The sequence below is a fragment of the Mustela nivalis genome (assembly GCF_964662115.1).
Source record: "Mustela nivalis genome assembly, chromosome: 16".
Taxonomy (NCBI): Eukaryota; Metazoa; Chordata; class Mammalia; order Carnivora; family Mustelidae; genus Mustela; species Mustela nivalis.
Window position 1 is genome coordinate 3,118,200 of NC_139035.1, and position 22,395 is coordinate 3,140,594.

At 44.3% G+C, this 22,395-nt stretch overlaps 1 protein-coding gene across 1 annotated transcript in view; it reads left to right on the forward strand.

Moving 5' to 3' along the window:
* LOC309849551 (uncharacterized protein) overlaps positions 1–22,395 on the forward strand; it is a 58,665-nt gene that overhangs the window by 21,797 nt on the left and 14,473 nt on the right. Inside the window, exons 8-16 of the mRNA XM_082702197.1 lie at positions 422–777; positions 1,308–1,380; positions 3,140–3,480; positions 3,578–3,634; positions 9,734–9,981; positions 13,257–13,427; positions 15,206–15,343; positions 17,048–17,236; positions 18,098–18,260. Of these exons, the coding sequence (XP_082558323.1) occupies positions 422–777; positions 1,308–1,380; positions 3,140–3,480; positions 3,578–3,634; positions 9,734–9,981; positions 13,257–13,427; positions 15,206–15,343; positions 17,048–17,236; positions 18,098–18,260 (1,736 nt within the window). The remainder of the gene's footprint in view (positions 1–421; positions 778–1,307; positions 1,381–3,139; positions 3,481–3,577; positions 3,635–9,733; positions 9,982–13,256; positions 13,428–15,205; positions 15,344–17,047; positions 17,237–18,097; positions 18,261–22,395) is intronic.

The following is a 22,395-nucleotide window of genomic DNA, read 5'->3' on the forward strand; positions in this document are numbered from 1 at the left end:
TTCTGCCCTTGTTCCTTTTAAACACATGCCTGCTTTCCTTGTCCCATTGCTCCCTAGGCGGAGAGAGCTCCCAGCAGTTCTCAGCAGCTGTAGAAGTCCCCGGCTTCCCTTGGAGTCCTTCAGCACTGGGTTATCTCTAAAGACACTGATAACTGAGATCTGAAAGTCAGCAAGGGAAACGGGAGCCAGGGAAAGCTCTGACCCCCCTCCTCCATAGGCTCCCAAACACTAGCAAATGGTAAACACATTTCATCATCTTGGACACTCATGAGTCCTTCCCACAGAAGGGGCTTGTCCCATGGCCGGCACCTCCTGCCTGGCCACGGGGAGAATCCCAGAATGAAGAAAGGAAGGGAAGGGAGAGGGACAGCTGGCCTCACCGGCCCCTGGCAGTCTCGTCCCTGCCCACGTTTCTGTTTAGGACGCAGCTGAGAGAGCCTGTGCTAAATGACGAGCTTCCGGGCCGGATCATCACTGGGAAGGTGCTCATCAAGCCAAGCATAAAGGAGGTGAAGGAAAACTCTGTCATATTCAACAACACCCCCAGGGAAGAGCCTATCGATATCATCGTCTTTGCCACGGGCTACACCTTTGCTTTCCCTTTCCTGGATGAGACCATAGTCAAAGTTGAAAATGGCCAGGCATCGTTGTACAAATACATTTTCCCTGCGCACCTGCCACAGCCAACTCTGGCTGTCATTGGCCTCATCAAACCCTTGGGCTCCATGATACCCACAGGCGAAACCCAAGCGCGATGGGCTGTCCGGGTCCTGAAAGGTATGTTCACGAGAAGCTGCAGGGCACATGTGGTTTTGGTTTGCCATGTTATTTGGGATATTGGAAATTCTGAGATCATCTCCCACTTCTCAAAACAACACAGTCTTTAAAAGCAGGATCCATTCTATTCTTCATGGAATTACACTGTCGTAACGAATTTGAGCTATTACCGGCACAAAAGATAAATCAGGGGTCAAAAAATACAAGTTGCATCTACCTGTTATTTTTGCAGAATGAACAGGTTCAATTTGAATGGAAAGTTTCAGTCAGGGGAGCGGCAGAACTCAGCTGTGAGGTTTTGTTTTATGGGTTAACTAGGGAGATAACCCAGAGGATACAACTTCTCGGCTGGTAACATTATTACCAGGGCCATACCTCCAATCCGTGTCGGCTGCTACCACTTTTTTTGCCAGAAGAACAGATAAGTCGCTGGGTACTAAGAGTGAAACGTGAGCAGTGGTAAAGCATCTTTACCCACTAGGCAAGCAGGCCTAAAGTTAAATTGCCTTTTTTGTTCGTACGTTGCACAGGTATAAATAAGCTACCACCGCAAAATGTCATGATAGAGGAAGTTAATGAAAGAAAAGAAAACAAACACAGCGGGTAAGTTAACTAAGTTAACCCCTCATGCATCTTTTTTGAATCATCACTCAAATGGGTAAAAACAGTGGCAGAAGAGATGAGTTAAAGGAAATGGACTCCGTGGGGAAAAAATCTAGGCTAGCCTGTTTAAGGTGAGAGGGGGGCAAGGAACTGAGGAGTTGAAGTGTCTCCAAATTGTCACTTCGGACGATGGTCACCTAATGCCACCTGGAGTCTGGATTCTTTTTTGTTGTTCTTGTTATGTTATGTTAGTCACCATACGGTATGTCATTAGTTTTTGATGTAGTGTTCCAAGATTCACTGTTTCATATCACACCCAGGGGTGGAGTCTGGATTCTAAACCAAATATAATTCAGTCTCAGATCCCGGATATGTTATTCATGCCTTATTTATAATCAGGCAGAGCTATGCACAGCACTCTGATGCCAGCAGAGACTGCTCATTCGTTCATTCGACAAATCTTTCTCCAGCTGTGTTATTTATTCAGAAGCTACTCTAGAGTGGGACTCTGCTAACTCTGGCCTGCAGGCCAAACCGGCCGACCACCGGAATTTTTCTTTTCTGAATTTTTTCTTAATAATTTTTGAAAGATTTTATTTATTTATTGAGGGGCGAGAGAGAGAATGAACAGGGAGAGAGGCAGAGGAGGAGGGAGAAGCAGACTCCTCACTGAGCAGGGAGCCCGATGCAGGACTCGATCCCGGGACCCTGGGATCATGACCTGAGCTGAAGGCAGGCCCTTAACTGACAGAGCGACCCAGGTGCCCCTCTTTTACATTTTTAGATGGATGGACAGAAAGAAGAATATTCTGTGATATGTGAAAATTACAGGAAATCTAAATCACAGTGGCCATAAACTTTTATGAGAACATAGCCACACTCATGGTTGCTTTTGAGTTACAATAGCAGAGCTGAGTAGTTGAGACAGAGACCATAATATGGCCTAAACACACTTAACATCTGGCCTTTTGCCCAAATAAGTTTGTTGACTCTGTTTCCTGGAGAAGAGGCTCCCTCTTATGCTCTACTGTCTGGCTGGTACAACATCGAAAACTAATGACATACTGTATGGTGACTAACATAACATAACCAAAAAAAAAAGTTTTAAAGTGATTGCATTTAAGAATTGTTATCACTTCTCTAATTTATACATGTTTGCAAACTTCATGCTGATCTATCCTGGACAAAGTGTTAAATCCCCAAATAATAAACACATTTTAGATGTCTCTTTTTTACCCTCAACCTGGAGTATAAACCGATCTCCATTATAGAATTCTGCTGTAACGCAGATAATGAATTAGAACTGCACAGTGGAAAGGCTTCTTGTCATAGGGCAGTCAGTGATTTCAGGGCTAGACCAGCAGTACAGGCGATTCCACCCTAGGGATTTTTGTGGACTTTTCCATTTTACAAATCTAACAATAATTGAGTTTTAGAAAAATTTAGAAATAGTGAAGTTATGTAAAACCTTTTTTTTCTAGAAATTACCAATTATTTGACAAAAGAACTAAAGAATGCCAGCTGCCTTCATGAGCATTTGGAGCACTACGTATACACAGTGTCTTGTCAAGGAGCGCATCTAGCTTTTACATGCATATATATAATGAGACCATCAGACAGCTATGGGCTTGGAGGGAAGGACACACAAACCATTTCAAATTGTCTGGTGTTGCTGTTTACTTTTGGCACTTTTACTTACTCTGGATTATCATTATTTTACCTTTTTGTCTTCTTTATCCCCAATTTTCCTTTCCTAAAGGTTTGGCTTGTGTTACTGCAAAGCTTTACAGTCAGATTATATCACATACATAGATGAACTCCTGACCAGTATCAATGCAAAACCCAACCTATTCTCTCTGCTCCTGACGGACCCGCGCCTGGCTTTCACCATCTTCTTCGGCCCATGCACGCCGTACCAGTTCCGCCTGACTGGCCCAGGGAAATGGAAAGGAGCCAGAAATGCCATCTTGACCCAGTGGGACCGAACATTCAAAGTCACCCGAACTCGAATCGTACAAGAATCCCCATCTCCCTTTGCAAGCTTACTTAAACTCTTAAGCCTTCTGGCTTTGCTTCTGGCCATTTTCCTAATTTTCCTGTAAAAAAAAAAAAGATTGCCCAGGTGGTTTGTCCAATGCCCCTCGTAGATTTCCAGGGCTCTGGTCCTTCCATTGCCACGTCATTCTCTTCATCATAGCCGTGAGCCTTACTGGAGTGGTGATGGCCATGGCCCGTCCTTCCCTGGCTGCCACTGGTATTGCTGGGCTTCCCCTGCTGCCCCGGCGTCCAGTGCTAGAGGAAGAGAAGCGGTCACGATTTCTGTGCATTTGAAGGCTGCTGGGAAGTTCCATGTTCCCTTTACGAGAGAGCTGTTTAAGACAGCACTCAGCATTCCTAGCTCTCTCTCATATAAACCATTTTCATAGGCCTCAACTAAGCCCCCTACTTCACAAAAGATTTGGTTGTACCAGAATGATCCTGTATGGTATCAGCCTCAGACATAAAAAGAAAGGAAAAAAACCTAGAAATTCCATGTTTCAAGTGGTCTTTTATGCGCTTTTTCCAATTTGGGGAAAAGATGCAGGCAAAGAGAGAAGGGGACGAGCTGTCCACTCCTAAAAGCCATCAAAGAATTGAGGGTTCAGCAAATTCCCTGGAACCTGTCTAAAGGAATGTAGGGACCTCAGAGAAAGACAAAGACCATACGATTTCACTTATGCCTAGAACCTAAAAAACAAAGTAACAAGTAAACAAAACAACAACAAAGAAACAAAATCCAGAAATAGGCTCATAAATACAGGGAACTAGTGGTTGCCAGATGGGGAGGGGTGGAGGAATGGGCAAAATAGGAGAAAGGATTAAGAGGTACAGAGTTCTGGCTACGAAACAAGTAGGTCACGGGGACAAAAAGTACAGGAATAGAGTCAATAATATTATAACTTTGTATGCTGACAGATGTAACCATGCCTATGGTAAGCATTTTGCAATATATATATATATATATGTAATCATCATTGAATCACTATATTGAAAAAAAAATTATCTTAATAAAAATAAAGGGATGATCCTGCCTGGGAGTGCTTATTGCCCTAGAACGCACTCTACAACAAAATGGGGTTTTGTTGTAGGCATAACAGCATAATGTTATGCTATTATAGCATATAGCAACATTATAGCATAATGTTGTAGGCATAATAACAGCCCAAATCAGATCTACCCCACAGAAAATCAACCACCACCACTAGTTCATTGAGCCGGGCTCCACAAGATGAAATGTCCATAAAAACCCAAAAGCAAGGGGTTCCGAAAGCTGCCAGATTGGTGAACACATAGAAGTTCGGGGAGACTCGTGCCCCTAGAGAAGACATGGAGGCTCTTCCCCCCGTTCCCATGTAGCTTGCCCAATGCGTGTCTTCCACCTTGTTTTCCCTGGGTTATATCCTTCCATAATAACCTGGTTCTCCAGCAAATAAAATGTTTCTCCAAGTTCTGTGACCTACTCTAGCAAATTAATCAAACCCAAGGAGGGGTCACTGGAATCTCCAATCTATAGCCGGTCCTCGGAAGCACAGAGAACAATCCGGGCTGAAGCGAGAGCGGAGGCCATCCTGAAGGACTGAGCCCTTCCCCTGGGGAGACTTTATGAGGGTTGTAAGAGAATATTACGAACAACCTTATCCCAATAAATTCGACCTGACCAAACAGACACAAAGAACCAAATCTCCCTCAAGAAGAGAGAGAACTTCAGCCCTATATTTGCAGTTAAAATTCTCTTTGAGCACCTCTCTCAAGGACTAACAATTCCATTCACCCACAGTTTTGCTCTGAAACACAAAAGAGCTCACCTTGTTCCTTTGACCTCTCCTCCCCCCTGTCATCTCACAGTCCTCAACCCGTCTGTCCTGTCAGTGTGTCTCTCTCGCAGAGCAGGGGTCTGCGGGAACTGTCTGTGAAAGCCCAGGCTCCAGAGTCACCCTGCCAGGCTTGAATTCCACTTCATGGTTTTTAGTTCGATGAAATCCCACTTGTCTATTTTTGTTTTTGTTGTCTGTGACTTTGGTGTTCTATCCAAGAGATCATGGACAAGACCAAAACTATCCAAAAGTCTCCAGTGAATCTCTCCTTGTGTCTCAAATCCTCACGGCCTGAATTGCATCAGAGGCAATCATTTCGGGGGGGTTGGGATTCCCCTTTGACTAAAGACCCACCCCTCGGAGCTGCAGGGAGGAATGGAGGAATGAATGGATCTCTGACCAACATCTCTCCTTTCACCATTATTGTTCTCATAATACTCAGTGACTTCACAGTCAAGTGTGCAATCCTGCCCCATCATGTCCTCTCCACTCCTTAACCCGGTTACCTCTAACGATCTTATCCTCCAGCCGCCTCAACCACTCACCACTATGTTCACCCTCTAGACCAATGATGTCCAAGAGAACTTCCCACCACCACAGAAATGTTTCATCTTTACTCTCCGACGAGATAGCCACCAGCCTCGTGTGGCTCCTAAGCACTTGAAATGTGGCTAGTGCCAATGGAGAAATGCATTTTTAATTTTACTTAATGTTAACTAATTTAAACCTCAACTTAAATAGCTCCATATGTCTAGTGGCTATTGTATTAGCCAGTGCAGGTCTTGACCTTGTCGTTCTCGGCAAGAGCAGCTCTCCACAGGCTGATTCGCAAACATTCCTTTCTCCACCAACTATGCCATTGTCCTCCAGCTAAGTTCTTCTCATTCAACATTCTAACATTCTCTTCTAACTGCTGGAACTTCCAACCCAAACACTTGGCCATCTTCTACTTCGCACCTCCCCTCAGTTTCTTACTTCCCTCGTTAGCCAGCTTCGACTTCGGTAATATCATACTTGCATGGGTGCCCAACTCATTGCCCCTCTTGTCCATCCATAGTTGCACGGCAGAACTCTGGCTCTGGTCAAAAGCCAACTCTCTACCTACTTCAAACCTCCTCCTGAGCACTTGACTTTGAGCAGAGGAAAAACACTCAGTCCTCTAACTGATCACTCTCCAATTCATGGCAAAACTACTGCCCCCAAATCCTGCTAGACTGCCCTACTCCCCTCCCTCCCCAGTCTGATCTCCTAGGTGAGACCATTTTGTATCATCGCCTCTTCCCACATCCTCCGCCACTTCCTTCTCAGCTCACTCTCAGATGAGAAATAGTGACAATGAGCAGAGAACATCACCAGGTTCCCACCACCGCCCTTCCCAGTCCACCTGGGGCTGTGCCCATATGCCCTTCCCTATTACTAAGGGTGACTACCTGTGCTCTGCAGGGCAATTCCTGCTAGCGTTCTGGATTCCAACCCTTCACACTTACCTAAGAACCTCTCTCCTACAATTAGTCCAATTACTCTCCCAAGTTGTTGACCATTCCCTTTCTCCTGGACCACTCTCCACCATTATATGGCATAATATTCCTGTTTTCTGAAAAACCCTCTCTGACCACACATTCCCTTCAACAAATGCTTTTATGTATCAGAGTAGTGTGATCTAATTCGTGGTTTTAAAAGATCATTCTGGAAAGCAGATTATAGGGGAGCAAATGAAAGTAAGAAAGCTAATTAAAAGGCTATTTCAGAAGAACCGTTCCAGCAGCAGCAAACCAGGTAATAAGGACCCATCCTAAACTGGGCCCTTGGAGGCTGGAAGACTGTGACAGCACAGACCAAACTAAAGAGACTTTGCAGCTAAATGCAATTTGTAAATTTGGATTGGCTACTTAATCAGGAAAAATAGAACTATAAAGAGGGGTGTGTGGTTCAAAATATACAAATCAATTAATGTGACCCACCACATTAACGAAACGAAAGATATATGTCATATAATCATCTCAATAGATGCAGAGAAAGCATTTGACAAAATTCAACACACTTTCATGATTAAAACTCTCAGCAAAGTAGGTACAAAAGCTATTTGTCTTAACATAATGAAGGTCATAGATGACAAGCCTATAGCTGATATCATCCTCAATGGTGAAAAACTGAAAACGTTTCCTTTACGAACAGGAACAAGGCAAGGATGTTCCCTTTTGCCCCTTACAGTCAAGAGTACTAGAAGTCCTAGCCAGAGCAATTAGGCAACAAAAAGAAATAAGAAGCACCCAAACTGGAAAGTAAGAAGTAAAATTACCTGTTCACAAATAACATGATCTTACAGATAGAAAACCCTAAAGACTCCAAAAAACAAACAAACAAACAAAACCCTGCTAGAACTAATAAACAAAACCACAGTGATTAAAACAAATAGCACTGGCATTAAGAAAGACGTAGACTGGGGCGCCTGGGTGGCTCAGTGGGTTAAAGCCTCTGCCTTCGGCTCAGGTCATGATCTCAGGGTCCTGGGATCAAGCCCCGCATCAGGCTCTCTGCTCGGCAGGGAGCCTGCTTCCCCCCACCCACTGCCTGCCTCTCTGCCTACTTGTGACCTCTCTCTCTCTCTGTCAAATAAATAAACAAAATCAAAAAAAAAAAAAAAAAAAAGGGAGGGGGGAGGAAAAAGAAAGAAAGATGTAGACCAACAGAATTGTGAGCCCAGAAATTAATCTTCTACAAGCCTTCCAAGAACACATAATGTGGAAAGGGCAGTCTCTTCAACAAAGAATGCTGGGAAAATTGGATACCCACTTGCAAAGGAATGAAATCAGAACCTTATATCACACCACATACATACAAAATCGACTTAAAACGGGTTAAAGACTTAAACATAAGACCAAAAATATAACACTCCTAAAAGATAAACTAGGGGGGAAACCTCTTGACAGTCTTCTTGGCAATGATCTCTTGGATATAACACCAAGGGCACATACAGCAAAACCAAAACAGACAGGTGGGACTTCATCAAACTAAAAACCTTCTTCACAGCAAACAAAACAATTAACAGAATGAAAAGACAGCCTACAGAATGGGAAAAATATTTGAAAACCATACATCCAATAAGGGGTTAATATCTAATATCCAAAATATGTAAGAGACTTCTACAACTTAATAGCCAAAAACAAAACATACAATCAAAATAGAATCTGATTAAAAAATGGGCAAAGTTCTTGAACGGACATTTCTCTTAAAAAGACATGCAAATGGCCAACAGTTATATAAAAAGGTGCTCACTGATCATCAGGGAAATGCAAATCAAGACCATGGTGAAATATCACTGTCAGGATGACTATTATAAAAAACACAATAAAAGTAGCAAGATGAATACCCAACTTTTGTAGCAACATGGACGGGACTGGAAGAGATTATGCTGAGTGAAATAAGTCAAGCAGAGAGAGTCAATTATCATATGGTTTCACTTATTTGTGGAGCATAAGGAATAACATGGAGGACATGGGGAGTTAGAGAGGAGAAGGGAGTTGGGGGAAATTGGAAGGGGAGGTGAACCATGAGAGACTGTGGACTCTGAAAAACAACCTGAGGGTTTGAAGGGGCGGGGGTTGGGAGGTTGGGGTACCAGGTGGTGGGTATTATAGAGGGCACGGATTGCATGGAGCACTGGGTGTGGTGAAAAAATAATGACTACTGTTTTTCTGAAAATAAATAAATTGAAAAATATTTTTTTTAAGTAGCAAGAAATGCTGAGGATGTGGAGAAATTAGACCCCTTGTACACTGTTGGTGGAAATGCAACATGGGGCAGCTGCTGGAGAAAGTGGTATGTAGGTTCCTCAAACAATTCAAATTAGAGCTACCCTGGGGATCCAGCATGGATCCACCCAGTAGCCCTGAAATCAGGATTTGACAGATAAGGAGATGAAGAAAACATGCAACACAATACACTATACAATACAACGGAGTATCATTCGGCACTGAAAAGAGAAACAGAAACAGAAACAAAGACAGTCCTGCCATACATGACAATCACTGATGATGCACCTGGAGACGACGTCATGCTCAGTGACATAAGCCAGGCACAAAAAGACAAAGCCTGGCTGGCTTAGTGGGTTAAGTGTCCACCTCTTTATCTCAGCTCAGGTCTTGATCTCAGAATCATGAGTTCAAGCCCTGCTTTGGGCCCCATGCTGGACGTGGAGCCTACTTGGGGGGGTAAAATAAGACAATCTGTATGATTCTTCTCTAAAATAGTTAAACTCAAAGACAGAGTAGAGTGGTGGTTGCTGACTGGAGGCAGAAGGAAACAGACAGTTGTTCAGCTTATATGAAGTTTCAGTTCAGGGCACCTGGGTGCCTCCGTTGTGTAGCGTCTGCCTTCGGCCCAGGTCATGATCCCAGTGTCCTGTCCCTCTGCCTCTCCCCCTGCTCATTCTCTCTCTACCTCTCAAATAAATATATAATCTTTAAAAATAAATAAAGTTTTGTCCTCTCTGGGCTCAGACCTAGTTTGCAGCAACATGGCTAAACGCACCAAGAAGGTCGGAATCGTGGGCAAATATGGGACCCGTTATGGTGCCTCCCTCAGGAAGATGGTGAAGAAGACTGAGATAAGCCAGCACGTGTACACTTGCTCCTTCTGTGGCAAAACCAAGATGAAAAGACGAGCTGTGGGGATCTGGCATTGCGGCTCCTGCATGAAAACCGTTGCTGGTGGCGCCTGGACGGACACCACCACTTCTGCCGTCACAGTAGAGTCCGCCTTCAGAAGACTGAAGGAGTCGAAAGACCAGTGGACGCACCACCATTTGAAACATTGCTAGCCTATAATAAATGGGTTAATTTATGTAACAAAAATAGATAAATAAATAAAGTTTCAGTTACGCAAGATGAATAAGTTCTGGCAACCTGCTGTCCAACACAGTACATATAGTTAAAACACATATCGTGCACATAAAGATTTGTTAAAAGGATAGATCTCACCTCAAGTACTCTTACCAAAAACAAACAAAAGGGCACGAGGAAACTTCCTGAAGGCGATGGGTATGTTTATTATCTTGATTGCGGTAACGGCTTCACAAGTGTATGGAATGAATCCAAACTCCAAACTCATCAAATTATGTTCATTAAAATACACAGGGTTTTTCTGTGTATGTTATAGCTCAGAAAAAGAGTTGTGTACCAATAAACTAGCCATGGGGTAGGGAGGACCCCAGACTTAATGCAACTGCCAGTTTCCATGGTATGAAGAGTCCCACCCCGACCAATGCCCAAGCTACTGCGGCTTCACTGAACTTGGAGGTGGAAGGAACGCACGCCTTCTCACGGCACAAGCCAGCTCTCACGGCATGCCACTGGCTAAGAACGCTTTGGAGACAACTGAAGAAATGTGAAAGTAGCCTGGGTATGTTGGATGATATTATCGAATTTGTATCCCTTTTCTTAGATGAGGTAATAGTAGTGTGAATGTGTGGAAGAATGTCCCTGTGGCACCTGGTGTTTAAAGACTACACTCAGGGCACCAGGGTGCCTCAGTCAGTTAAGTGTCCGCCTTCAGCTCAGGTCAAGACCCCAGGGTCCTGGGATCGAGTCCTGCGTCAGGCTCCGAGTTCCAGAGGGAGTCTGCTTCTCCCACTGCCCCTCCTCCGTTCCCTCAATTTCTCTCTCTCTCTCTCTCTCAAATAAATAAAATCTTCATAAAAATAAAGACTATACTCAGATGCGTGCGTGTATGTGCACACGTGTGTGTGTGTAAAGAGAAGAAGAAAATGTACCAAGAGGTAGATGCCTGAAGATATGGGTGAGGGAGACACTGGTGCTCATTAACAAAACTGTTTTTCTTTCAACTTTTATGTGAGCTTAATATTTTTCAAAAGAAAAAATTAATTTGTTCCAACAGAGGATTGCATATACAAATCTGTATTTTCATTTTCTTTTGAAGAGTCTAAAATTGCAGTTTGGGACTTATGCTCTCAAATAGCACCATTACCTAATGCTAATAGACTGGAGATGTGCTTTCCAGTCGATCGTAACCCGGCCCTCTCCTCCTTTGAGTTACACTCCTGACCCCCGTGGACATCTGCATTCCTGCTGCTGGTCCAGAAACCATTCAATGAACGTTGATGGCTAGCTTCCAAGCACTCCGTGGAGAAGGAATAAAAAGAAGGAAGGAAGGAAGAAAAAAAGATGGTGCCTATTTAGTATTCTATTGTTGCTTCTGCAATTATTCTTTTTTATGGTGCCCTAGGCTAATATTTAAAACTAATTTTATGCTTTCTCGATCTCATTTTACCAGTTCCCTCTGCTCACCCTTTCCAAAAGGATGATGCTGCTTAAATCCCTTATAAGCTCTGGATTTTAAAAGCCTATTTCTGGGGTGAGAGAGCTCTAGACATGAAAGAACTGATGAGGTGACAGTCACCTAAGTTATGATCTCCTTTGCACCGCTCCTTTGATGGCTCAAGGGACTAACCATGCAAAAGAGGGGGCAGCCAAAACTGCTCAGGCTGTGACGTTGGCGGTGACTCTGGCACCCTCTAAAGGCCACCACGAGGCGAGCAGCCACTTAACAAGCTTTCCCTGAGGTTTGGGCTTTGCCGGAACTGTGACGCTCCGGAGGGTGGGGAAAAGGGGCAAAAGTAGTTTACGTTCTTCGAATCCAAAGCCGGGATTCCGACTCGTCATTTAGCCCTCCCCTGTGATTACGGAAGTATCCCGCTCCTGCCCTACATAACTTTGTGTCTTCAGTGCGGAGGGGACACCTTCTGCTGTCACCAGGATGACTGTGAAGGCAAGTGGTTTTCCACTCTGAGACCACTCGATCAAAGTCCGCTTTCCTTTGTTTTCCTCTCAGAACAAAGAGTTTGTTTCAAAAAAAAATTTTAAGGCAAACACTGTCTTTGTCTATTTGCTTTGAGAAGTAATTTGCCAGAGTGGCTGCTCTGTCCCTACAAGGTAAGTGTCCTGGATTATTCTTCTTGGTGCTGCCTTTTTTTTTTTTTTTAATGGGGCGAGGTTTCCAGAAGCTGCTTCTGCAGAGGATAAATATTCTCCTTGGTGAGTGCATTCCTTCAGGATGAATGTGATTCTCTTCTTCAGGAGCCTCTCGATTAGGGTTCAAGTAACAGAATTAAGGAGAAAGTCAGAAGGCAAAGGAGTATTATAAGGAGACAAAGTTAGGTTGTTAGGGAGAACCTATCCGAAAGAAAGGTGTCGTGGGAATAACAGAATCACGAGACTTTCTCTAATTCTCTTCTCACCTCTGGTTTCCTCCGACAGATGAGATGGTAGTGCCAGGCATTGGGAAACATCAAATTTTCCACAGTTTGGTAATAGGAAATACTATGACAAAATAAGTGGGTGCTGATAAGAAGTATCAACAGATGAGATCCCAAATTTAAATAAATCATCATCACAACCATCGCATGACTTGCAAATCACCCAAGTCTCTCCACGTCTCAAGAACAATTCCTACGTTTTCTGGTCTGGCAGGAATGGGATGGGGTTTTCATGTCATTCAAAGTGCAATTCAGTAGTTCAGGGCTCATCTCTAGCACGGGACTCGTCATAAGCAAGCTTGGAGCCACCGAGGACCTACACTGCTAGCACCTTTCTAGTGTAGGAAGAGCTTACACACACCTTACGTCCCTACTCCCCGCCCCAGCCCTCTGGGCCTGCAGTATCTCTCCTACCTTTCAGTTCACACCTATTTTGGTACCAAATATTTGGCATTTGGGCGTAAAAACAATTCTCTTGGGCTGGAAGGGAAAACTACTAGAAACCTCTGTTTTACACACGTGGGAACAACCGCACAGGGGAAAAAAGAATCTTGTTTACATATATACACTGGCTAGAGGCAGAGCGAGCACTAGAACCCACATCTTCCAGTTCCCGATTCACTTACAACCTCCCTCAGTGGTTTTTTAAATGTTTGCCCTCCCTCAGAAGTTCATAATCTGCAAGTGTTGTGTAACTTTAAGAGGCGTAAGTTCCCAGTTCGTTTTTGCTGCCTGCACCGTCTCTTAAGCTGGTGTGTAAAGGACAAGGTGTTTCCACCCCGAGAAACACGCCCCTCTGGGTGTCTCGGCCTCCGGGCGGCCGGCGCAGCCAGCGGCCTACCCGGAGCGCAGCGCTGCTGCGGGGACGTGACCCCACAGGCGTCCGCCTCTCTCCACACCGCGGCATCTCCTTGTGGACAGTCTGTTTCTGCTTTTTATTACTATTACTTCGTTACTGGGTGGTCGTCTGGTGGTCCCCCCGCCTTGGCTCAGTGACTGCACTTAGAGGTGCCCAGGGCTCACCTGCTGAATGAATGAATTTGCTTCCAGTCTGTCTACGGTGGCCCGTTTTGCACTTGACCAGTTCCGTGAGCCACCACCTTCGGCCTTACTATTGCAAAGAAAGCACAGCTGAGAGCTACCAACTTCGGGTTTCTGCCTAGTGGCCTGAAAACTCCAGTGTTGTTATTGGTGGAGGCCACTTATTTCCGATTAAAAACGGTCTAGAAATCCGACTCCTCAACCCAAAGGAAACCACAGGTACCTATGCCTACTGGTGAGAGGCAAACTTGCTGGTTAATTTTGTCTTTTCTAGGAGAAAGAGGAAGAGAGGGAGACAAATGGGGCGGGAGGGAATGAACCCTGATATCTGGTGCTAGGCATTTTTGTATAAGTAATTTACAAATAAGCAACTTAAATAAGTTTAAACAATTTAAATAAGTAATTAAATAATTTGACAAATAAGTAAATAAGTAATTTAACTAAATAAGTAATTTAAAACTCGGACAATTCTTCAACATAGCTGATTTGTTGGAATTCGCTTGAGTGGTTAGTCCATCCGTCACTATGAGAGCTGTGTTGATATTTGCAGAAGTCCGAATTAGAATACCAAGAAAAACTGGTTATAAATCCCTGTGACACACCACCCGCAGTCTCTACTTTGCACAAGACCTCACCTAGAATGTCCCATAGAACTCTCCTTGAGGACTTTGTTCTATATTATGGTCCATCTTTTCTTGCCTCTGTGCAAGATTAAGACCCGCCCTTAATTCGTGGAGTATCTTTGATACATGGCAGGAGATGTCCCTTGACTAGCTATTCTTCAGGACTCTAGATGTTTTGAAGAAAAACTAACCTTTTTGCTACCCACAGGTCCTAGGGTCTAGAACGACGAGGTGATAGGAAAGGCCCTTTTACTATGGAGGGCATCTAACATCCAGAGGAGCACCTGGCTGTCTCAGTGGAACAGGCAACTCTTAATCTCGAGGTCACAAGTTCAAACCCCATATTGAGTATGGAGCCTACTTAAATAAAAATAAAAAAATAATAATAGTAGTAAAATAAAAAATGTTTAAAAATTAAACAAAACCAAATAAAGTCTCAACAGGATCAAGGTCCTGACTATAGTAGTTAACACCAAGAACTGAATTTATTTTTTTTTAAGATTTTATTTATTTATTTGACAGAGACCACAAGTAGGCAGAGAGAGAGAGAGAGAGAGAAGCAGGCTCCCTGCTGAGCAGAGAGCCCGATGCGGGACTCGATCCCAGGACCCTGGGATCATGACCCGAGCTGAAGGCAGCAGCTTAACCCGCTGAGCCACCCAGGCGCCCCCCAAGAACTGAATTTAAGTGAGCACTTACTGTATAGGAGACACACCTCCACAGTCCTTCCAACATATCAATCATTTAACTTCATAACAAATATTTAAGATATTATTATTATTATTATTTCCATTCCATTTCGTACTAACAGAAAACTGAGGCCCAGAGAAGATTAATAGCTAGCCCGAGCTCACGCTATATTAGTGAGTGGTGCTAAGATTTAAGCCAAACACTCTGATTTCCAGAGTCTGATTTCATTTTCAACCAAAATGTGAATCTGCCTCAGCTCAGAGAGGGTGTGCAGACCGCTCAAAGAGTTCTATGACAGGAGGTTCCTCCCAGTCTTGTCGCTCAGCCCGGCCTTCCTCCAACAGAGTACCATGGCCAAGCGAGTGGCAGTGATTGGAGCCGGTGTGAGTGGCCTGTCCTCCATCAAGTGCTGCTTGGATGAGGACCTGGAGCCCACCTGCTTTGAGAGAACTAACGACATCGGGGGACTCTGGAAGTTCACTGTGCGTACTTGTATCCTCCCACACCCGTCAGTCCTAAACTGGCTGTCGGCTTTGTCCCTGCTCTGGCATCGTGGCCTCAGCCTACCTTGGTGATCACGTAAGAAAGCAGCTCACTACAACATCACAGCCCGTGTGCAGCTGACACCAGACCGCCTCCTGCGGTCTGACAGGTGATGAACCTGCGGACTCCGCAGGGCAAGGCCAAGGCCAGTCGGAAGAGGGAGGAAGGAAGAGTTCCATCTGATTCACCACACACGGTGTTGGAAGTTACGGGGATTTCTAGACCATGGACACTTTGAGACAAAGTAACAGTGTCACCTAGGTTAGGCCAGTGGCATTGGTGAATACTGAGCAGATGGGGCTTTTGGAAGGATGGAAGCTGGCCTCAGGGAGTGAGCTCCAGCCCACAGGATTATTCAGGTCTTTGGGAAGAGAATTGGCAGGAGTGAGGCAAGAATCCAGACCCTGGCAGGTGGGGGTGGGAGGTCTGGGAGCTTTCACCTTATCACAATATAAAGAGCCAAGGCACTGATTAGTCCTTCTAAGGAGTGGAATGTGCACCCTGGGGGATACACCTAGGGCTAGTCCAGCTGTTAGGTGACTTGAGCAACAGAAGTAGGGGCTGGAAGTGGCTTTAATACCAGCTGCCTCAGCAGGGACCTAGGCTTCCCTCCCGTTGGTGGGACATAGAGTGTCAGGAGACAGAAGGTCTGAGAACTGGATGCTGCAGGGGTAAGAGAAAAGCAACGTTCAGTGGGAGCTGGAGGTCGAGGAGAGCACTTCAAACTCTCTGAGGGAGGGAGGGGAGTCTTCATGGAGAAGGAGGCCTCTGCCAGTCTTTGGCAGACGGTGAAGGAAATGGAATAAGCAAATGTGTGTAAGCAGGTGTGGTCACAACCCTAGGATTACAGTGTGCTGGGGGGAAGGTTTTTCCAATGGACTGTGACCCTGATCGAGCCACCAAATGTCGGTGTGGAAAGAAAAGACGGTCTGGTTTGTGTACCTTCTGCTACTTGACCCCACAGTTAGTTTGGTTTTCTTCCCCAACTCTAAAATAATAGAGAAAATTTTTAGAAAATAATATTGAGTTAAAAAAAGAAAGAAAGAAAGAAAGAGAGTGCCTGGATGGCTCAGTCAGTTAAGAATTTGACTCCCACTTCGGCTCCAGTCACGATCCCAGGGTCCTGGGATTGAGCCCGTATCGGGCTCCACCCCGAGCACAAAGTCCGCTTCGGATTCTCTCTCCCTTTCCCTCTGCCCCTCCCCCCACTGGCACGTGCACGCTCGCTCTCTCTAAACTAAAGAAAGAAATCTAAAAACAAGAAAAAGAAAATATACCTAGACAATAAATACAAAAATCAGTGAGGCGTTCTGTGAGCCAAGGCAAGAGGACGAGGTTCCTCATGACTGGAGAGTTTGAGGACGGCAAAAGGAGAAGAAAACAATAAACCAGGCAGACTGTAGGCCCCGTGGTTATGGAATCACTGAAAGGCAGTGTTAGTCTTGGAGGCCTACTAAATTTTGTTAACGTCTTTGTAGTGTGAGAAAGATACTGTGTTTAATAATTCCAGTCCCACCAATGATTTCTGACAACTATAGCATGGCGTTCTAATGCTGTTTTCCTGAAACTCTTTGGAATTACAAGTGGCATCTCTTTTCTTCCTGCCTCTCCCACCCCATCTAGCTAACTCTGTTTCACCACAGGAAACTTCTAAAGATGGGATGACCAGGGTCTACAGGTCATTAGTGACAAATGTCTGCAAAGAAATGTCATGTTATAGCAACTTCCCCTTCCAAGAAGATTATCCCAATTTCATGAACCAAGGAAAATTTTGGGACTATCTCCAAGAATTTGCTGAGCACTTTGACCTTCTGAGATACATTCGATTTAGGGTAAGACAACGTGGCTTACGGAAAGGTTACTAATGGGGGCTGCCCACTCAGCAAGCTAACGGAAAGGGCATCCTAAGTAAACTTATTCCTGATTTTTATTTTTTCTCTCTGTATGAATAAGGAAGATGATAAAGACTCCTCACTTCTCCTATTTCTCATTTTTGCTCAAATAAATCACTAAGACATACACTTTCCTGATTCCTCTTCTGAATCCAAATTCTTATTCAGGGTGAAATTTAGAGATTTTTTTCCTTTGAGAGGAAAGAAGAAACAAATTTAGTTCATGAAATGTGCTGGGAAGAAATGACTAGGAATCTGAACTGCAGAAACTATGATGAGCCAAAACGGTTCCCACATTTTCCAGATGCATTCGGTATTGTAGCTTATCTCCTTCCCGCTGGAAATAAGAACTAAATGTTTCCTCCTTCCAGCGAAGAAATGCAAATGTTTTGGGGCCTACCATGTAGGACTGCTTTTGAGACTTTTACAAGTTACTTAATTTTTTTATTGGGGAGATAAACTAATATTGACAGACCTCTTACCCTGAGATGGGCTTGGCCCATGAGCATGGTTACCATACCAGCCATTACATGAGGTCCCAAGGTGACTGACAGAAAGTGAGTGGGGACACCTGGGTGGCTCAGTGGGTTAAAGCCTCTGCCGTCGGCTCAGGTCATGATCCCAGGGTCTTGGGATGGAGTCCAGCATCTGATTCTCTGCTCCGCGGGGAGCCCGCTTCCTCCTCCCTCTCTGCCTGCATCTCTGCCTACTTGTGATCTCTCTCTCTGTGTCAAGTAAATATTTTTAAAAATATAAAAAAATATTAAAAGAAAGAAAGTGAGTGTTGTCTGCTACTTTCAGACCACAGTGCGCAGTGTAACAAAGCGTCCAGACTTCTCCGAAACTGGCCAGTGGGATGTTGTCACAGAGACAGAGGGGAAGCAGGAACGAGCTGTCTTTGATGCTGTCATGGTTTGCACCGGACATTACCTGAATCCCCGTTTACCCTTGGAGTCCTTCCCTGGTGAGTCATTTCTACCTGAGACCATGTCTACTCTTCTGGGCTCTTCTAGAAAAAGTCATTTATTTGTAACTGAAAATAATTCCTAATGACTAGAGACAACTCTATGTTCACCTGCAGAAATGCAGTGTGCAAAATAACTTTGCAAGGTGTAAAGAACTATGGAGATGTCTTTTTATTTACTTATTAATATAAATGCTGCTATTACAGAAGCTTTAACATGGCTGTCTGATTCAAGTTCAATGATCACATAAGGCTTGTGGGTCATTTAAAAAAAAATACAAGCTTTTGAATTTTGTCACTGAATTACAGGTCATTTGAATCAGTAGTGATCTGTAATTCAATAACTTAAAGGAAGTGAGAGTATAAAAAAACCTGACAGATTTGTTTTTAAAGAACAGAGCAGCAAGTATAGATCCCAGTAAATATTTTCACCCTTCAAAATGGTCCCCACAATAATAATCCATACATCTCTTATTGCCAAAGCCATCGCCACAATGGAGTTTTAGAAATTCCTTTTGGAAATGCTTTTGACTCTTAACAGCTCATTTTTTTTTTTAAATGTACAATCGACCTTTGAGCATCTTGGGGGTTAGGGACGCTGACCCCCTTAGTCAAAAATCCCCGTGTAACTTTTGACTTGCCCCAAAAAACTTTACTGATGGCCTGCTGTTGGCTAGAAGCCTTATTAATAGTATGAACAGTCAGTTCACACATATTCTGTAGGTGTATTATATACTATATTTTTACAATAAGTTAGAGAAAAGAAAGCGTGATTAAGGAGACCTCAAGGAAGAGAAAAAAATACATTTGCAGTGCTGTGTGGTATTTATTGAGAAAAATCCATGTGTAAGTGGATCCGCATAGTGCAAAGCCGTGGTCGTCACGATTGGCAGATCGCCATGTTTTGAGATCAAATGAGGATGATTAAAATGTAGTGCAGCTACTCTTCTGTCACTTAGAAGTGGCTTTAAAGACAATGGAGGAAGTGAAGTTTTGAAACTTCATTAAGGAATTGAAAGAACGTTTAAGGACGAGGGTGAAGAAGAAAGCTTGCAAACCTGAGCTAATAAAAAAAAAAAAGAAATGTAAATCTTACAAATGTAATCTCAAATTAACAAAATCTCCTACTTTAAACAAATGTTCTAGGGATCGAGCGAGGCTCTGCATAATTTTGCAGAGAAGCAATGGTGTGAATAGTGGTTGGGCTTCAGACTTGAAACAAGCCTGGAGCCTAAATGAACAACGACACGGCACTGAAGAACTATAGAACCAGCTCTCGTAACGAAGGTTCCGTGGGGAGGTGTGTTACGAGTGCCAGAGCACTGGTGTGTTTGGAAGGGAGTGTCTTGTCAGGTTTGGCTCGGTTTACCCTTAGTTCCACTTGGACTCTGACTAAAAGTTGCTACTGCAAAAGATCAGCCAAGAACTGAGCCGTGGGGAATCCGTGTGGCAGTTTAAAGCGTGTCACCCGGAAGAGCTGGTTCCGAGGGAAGAGACTGGGCTAACATAAGACAGAATCACACGGTAGTCTGAGATCATTTCAAGAGCAAACATTTCTATACGTTAATGACCTCTGGGGAAGAAATGATTAAATCAGATGTATCAGTGTGCTCTTCTCTTTTGCCCCAAACCCAGATTATGGAAAAGGAATTCACCCATTCCGATTTCAGAGACTCTTCCTGAGAAGGTCTATGATTATGACCAGACTCTAAAAGGATTTGTGACAGGAGGACCCCAGGACAGATACCCCAATTTTCTTTGTGTTCCCAGAATGCGGAATGTTGCTGAGGGACATAGTGGAAGGTTTCCAAGGAGTCCTGATCTGCTACAGTTCCCTCCGGGCAATGGCCCTGGAGACGTGACCTTTAGCTTAATACTTAGGAACAAAGTTCTGAAGTCAGCAGCCCAGACCACATCCCAGCACTAGTTGCATAACCTTGGGTAAACTTCGCCCAGGGACTCCGTCTCATACAGCGGTCCTGAGAATTCCGTGAAACCAACCACGTAAAATACTCAGCAGAGGACAGACCACTTAGTGAGCTCTCCACCAACAGTAGCTCCTGCCACTGTGACTTGTGACCTCCTGGGAACTAGTACGAACCTCTGAGAGCTGTTCAGAAGAAGCTGCTTCCTAAGAGACGTGTGATGCCCGCAGACTCAGAACTACTCAGCCCTCTGTTTCAACTCCTGTCTCAGCACCCATCCCACTTCAGAGTTCGAGGTCCTCCTATGTCCCGGGGGGGAGCCCCAGGGCGGGTAACACGGACCCGAGTTGCACATTCCTCTCCCCATGCAGAAGTTGTGTAAGACTGACTCTCCAACCGCATATCAGTTGTGATCGTTAGTTACAGATGAGGGATGTGAATGCCTAATTGTGTGTGATCAGTTACTCATAAATGTCTTTAGCTTTGTGAGCATTGTAAATGGAATTCAAAGGCCTGGTCATCCTTCCCCTAAGACAGTTGCTGTGATTTCCCAAACCAGAACATTAGGGCAGTAAGTATGAGATGAAGAAAGAGACATTTAGTGACAAGGCAAACTAAGTCCCGTGCCCCTCGGCAGATTTTGAGGGTGTCACTGAATAAGAGGACGATGCAATAATTGAAGATTATAAGGATGACTTTAAATTATCAGTGTGTTCTACTTTTAGGACGTAAAATAGATAATTACCTTCAGAAAGACTTCTGTTAAAAAAAAAAATGTTTGATGTTTCTGTGTTAAATTGCCCAGTTGTCTGAAAATTTCTTTCCCCTGAATGTTGCATTTCCTTGGCATCGAATGATGCATTTATTATCTGGCATTAAATGTCCCCAAGTGAGGGGACATGGATCCACAAGTGCTCAATAGTCCCCAGTTCTCCATTCCCTGGCACCTCCCCCCCAGACACGGGCATGAGAGAGAGAAAGCAAAATACAGTTAAAATGAAAGCTGAACCTTGAGGTCATTTTCCATGACAATAGTTTATGTTTAATATGAGATTATTGAATGAAATTAGTTACCAAACAGCCTTATGAAAACAGCCTGAAAGAAAAGAACTAGTGTGATGATAGCTGTGGGCTATGACCACGGCTCAGGGTTTCCTAACCACTGCCAAGACCTGAGATGCTTATTTTAAAGGCAAGTTCGTGTGGCATTACAGAGTAACAACCTCCAGAAGTGGGCCCCTGGAATCCCAATGTTTAACAAACTCCCCCAGCAATGTGATTCTCATGGAAACTAAAGCCTTAGAGTCATTTCCACTGTCCAGCAGAGGCAGCCTTGCCCCCTGGTTACCATGGGCAACCTAGGTTCAGGCTATGCCTCTGACTTCTTTGGCACCCAGGCAAACCGTGTGTCCTAAGTCCTTATTTCTCCCCCTGGAAAATGAAACACTCAGCACTTTCTTCCTAGGGTTGCTTGAGGATGAAATCAGCTAGCTGCTAGCCATGGAGTGCCCAGCACAGGACCCTGAACAGAGGGCTCAGTGGGACTTAGCTCAGGGTGTTGGTATGAAAGAATTCTGCCTGCTCTTTTGCAGAAAAAGAAATGGCGGGGGGGGGGAGGGGGGATTACTAGTACCAAATTAAATATAATTACTTGCTATTTCCGGAGCAAACTCAATCCCTTAAGTCATTTGAGAGAGAAAAACAGCTTGAAAGGTAGCACAAATGGGAGTCATAAAACCAGAATTTAAATCCTGTCTCTGGCACTTATTAATTATATGGCCTTAAGCAAATCACTTAGCCTTTCTAAGCTGAGTGGATTTACCTATAAAGACAGGGATGAGTAACTCCCATCTCCAGGAGGATTATTACAAATCTGACTTGAGAGAAAACTCTGGAGGTCCCTGGCTGACCACAGTTCATTAAGATTTTTTTGGTAAAGGGTATAACTTCCTGCTAAACCGCAGCGTGAATTCATTCTTTGAGTAATAGTGATGCAATTTACCGTGCACGAAGCGATGACAGAGTGATACTGGAAGAGAGACAGGGAAGGTAGCGGGGCATAACCTGGACGTTAAAAGTCCGGGATCTTGCATCAGAGTACTTGCATTTTAATTCCCAGCTCTCGGGCACCTGGCTGGCTTAGTCAGTGGAGTGTGCGACCCTTGATCTCAAGGTCGTGAGTTCAAGTCCCGCGTTGCATGTGGAGCCTC